We start from the raw sequence: 2,967 nt of genomic DNA, 5'->3' as shown, positions 1-2,967 counted from the left end.
TTAAAATTTGATAGTTCATATTAAGAACCTAAAAGTCAAACTAATCAAATTTATATTTAAGAAGTATTTTTTCATAATCGTGCACCCATCTTATTGAAATCCTAGATACGCCTATATATATATATCGGATGATAATAAAAAATATTACTCGATCACTTTATTATTAGAGACCTAACTTGGTCTTGAAAAATGATGAGTGCCACATAACTTTAAAAAATCCTGTCTTTTTTCCATGCTCACTGACCATTTAAGGCAATGAATAAGTAATTTGCCAAAGAAAAAACTACTCGAATATAACTTTAAAAAATCCTGTCTTTTTTCCATGCTTCACTGACCATTTAAGGCAATGAATAAGTAATTTGCCAAAGAAAAAACTACTCGAATAAAGGGTCGAATAAGACATACCGATCAAACTAAAAGTATCAAGCATTACAAGATTTTTAAAAGTTACGTGGGACTCATCATTTTTCAAAGACAAAGTTAGGTCTATTTTAGTTTGATTGGTATTTGTCTTAATTAGATCCTTTATTAGAGTAGTTTTTTCTTCGGCAAATTGCTTATTCACTGCCTTAAATGGTCAGTGAGCATGGAAAAAAGACGAGAATTTTAAAAATTATGTGGAACTTATCATTTTTCAAAGACAAAGTTAAGTCTCTTTTAATAAAGTGGTGATGTTTTTTTATTTTAAAACAAAGTTTCACTTAATAGTTTTGCTCGTATAGTTGACAAAGATTAAGATCACCGTAATGAATATTCAAACAATCATAATACTGAACTCAATATTCAATAAAAAAAAAATCATACATTCTTTAAAAATAAAATCCAGAAAGTAGTTGAATTTCGTAATTTTATGGCCAGCCCTACTCGTACTGATAATATAAAAAAACTGACTGTTTGAATTAAAATGAACTAGTCTGAAATAGTAAGTAAACACAAAAAATTAAACGGTAGAAGTATGATTTTACATGCGAATAATTACAAAATTAATAAGGGTTGGAATGGAGGAGTTGGCTAAGATAAACAAGGTGATATGAGAGACCCATTAGTGTGAGTGAATTGAGTAATGATGAGATTACATTAAACTTCTTTAGCCTCTGACTTAATCTTTCAACTTGTGGTTTCAATCTTGCTGTTTCCTCTGACAACTCTTGTTGGGTTTCAAGAGGTTCATGAGTTGTTGATTTACCTGTTTTAATACCTGTTGGATCCTCGAAAGCATCTACACTTGATGTGCTTGGTTCTACGTTGAAAACGTCTTTCCCTTTTCCTTCCTCTTTCTCTATTTTCATTCTCTCCCTCATCACCTGTCCAAATGAATGTAGACAACCAACTAAGCTACTCTACTCACATTTTTATTTTATAATAAAATTGGGAGCCAAACGAAAAAATGGGTAGGTGAACAATCAAACTCTCACCAATATTAAGCTATTAAGATTTCTAAATGCATACCTTAGTGGCTCGAGGCTCCAAGTAGAAACAATTGAACAAAGTCATGGAGAATATGGCCAGAAAAATGAGACCTTGGATTTTTTCAGTCCGATTCGCATAATATGGAAGCATCTGGCTCAACATATGGCCCAAAAACGCCGTAGCGATGCCATAATACATAGTTTTGAAGTAAGCAGGGTAAATCTTGCTCTGTACCATTGCAAATTGCTGCTTCGGCAAAGCTCTTGCCAAGATATTACTCGATATGAAAGTCATCCAAACAGAAACCCCATAAGACAATGCAAATCCCAGCAAATGAATTATTCCCATCAAAGATCTAAAGCTCTTGGCTGAGAAGATGTATGCTGACAAAAACCTACGACCAACATGATAGTCTCTTTTGACTTCCACTTTAAGCCTTTGTGCATCTTCTTTCACCTTCTCTTCAATCAAATCAAGATCTTCCGAAGCATTCTTCATCAAATGATTTTTCAGTGTACTTGTCGTGTCAACTGCTTTTATTTTAACTTTCTCAGCCGTTTCTTTAGCCCCTTGTTTCACCTCATCCACTTTCTTCCCAACAGTTTCTTTTGCCTCATGGGCTTTGCCAGTCACTTTCTCAAACCCCTCTTTAGCATCTTCTTGAATTTCATGCATCTTTTCAGTAACAGAGTCTTTAGTCCCTTCAAGTGCACTTGCTATCTTATGTTTGCACTTCCCATAAGCATCACAAACAAGTTCTCTAGCATTCATCCCATGAAACCTACCAATTTTTTCTTCAATTTCCTCTGCTTTTTCTGATAATTTATTTTTAACATCTGAAACTGAAACATGCCCTGTTTTCTCTTTATGCTCTGTTTCAGGTGGAGAAATTGATACCTTAGTTTGTCCATCATTTGGCTCATACTCAACAACTACAACTCTATGACCATCTTTAACAATAACGTCATCTTTCTTCTCTGGATTCGGAGAAAAAACCCCTGCTGTAACAAGTGTGGTAAGTACAAGAGAAATGGCGAAAACATTCATCATCTTCAATTTTGTCTTAAATGAAAAAAAATGGAGAGACGGTTAAGTAAAGAGGGAAAATGGGGATTTGAATAAGGAAGTTAAATTGGGAATGCCCACGTTAGTCGGTGATGCTGGATGAAGATGAATACGTGTACGTCTTGCATGGGGTTCTTGGAATACTACGTGGCTCTTTCTCATCTTTCCACTAAAACTACAACAGCTGCCATTAACTGAAATATTTATGTTCTGGAATGTTCCCTCTCAACAAGGATTTTCTTCTTTACTTTTGAGTAGGGGTGTTCACGGTTTGGATAAAAACCGATCCAAACTGAAAAATCCAACCAAACCGATAAAATAAAACCGATTTTACTTGGGTTTGGTTTGGTTTGGTTTTAGATTTTTGAAAACCGATAGTATTTGGTTTGGTTATGATTTTATTCGAAAAAAAACCGAAGAAATAACCGAACCGAACCGATGAATTATATACATATATTTTATTAATATACATACTTAATATATTGTTTTTAT

At 33.9% G+C, this 2,967-nt stretch overlaps 1 protein-coding gene across 1 annotated transcript; it reads right to left on the bottom strand.

The window, feature by feature from the left end:
• Positions 1 to 983: 983 nt before the first annotated feature.
• Positions 984 to 2,460, bottom strand: LOC102585078 (uncharacterized). Its single transcript, XM_006356486.1, has 2 exons — positions 1,450 to 2,460; positions 984 to 1,304 (listed from the first exon to the last, which is right to left on the bottom strand). Exons 1-2 carry the CDS (start codon positions 2,458 to 2,460, stop codon positions 984 to 986), a joined length of 1,332 nt encoding a protein of 443 aa, XP_006356548.1.
• Positions 2,461 to 2,967: the final 507 nt, after the last annotated feature.

This window comes from Solanum tuberosum, unplaced genomic scaffold, assembly GCF_000226075.1.
Source record: "Solanum tuberosum cultivar DM 1-3 516 R44 unplaced genomic scaffold, SolTub_3.0 scf00222, whole genome shotgun sequence".
Lineage (NCBI taxonomy): Eukaryota > Viridiplantae > Streptophyta > Magnoliopsida > Solanales > Solanaceae > Solanum > Solanum tuberosum.
This window is presented reverse-complemented; position numbering and strand designations above follow the sequence as displayed.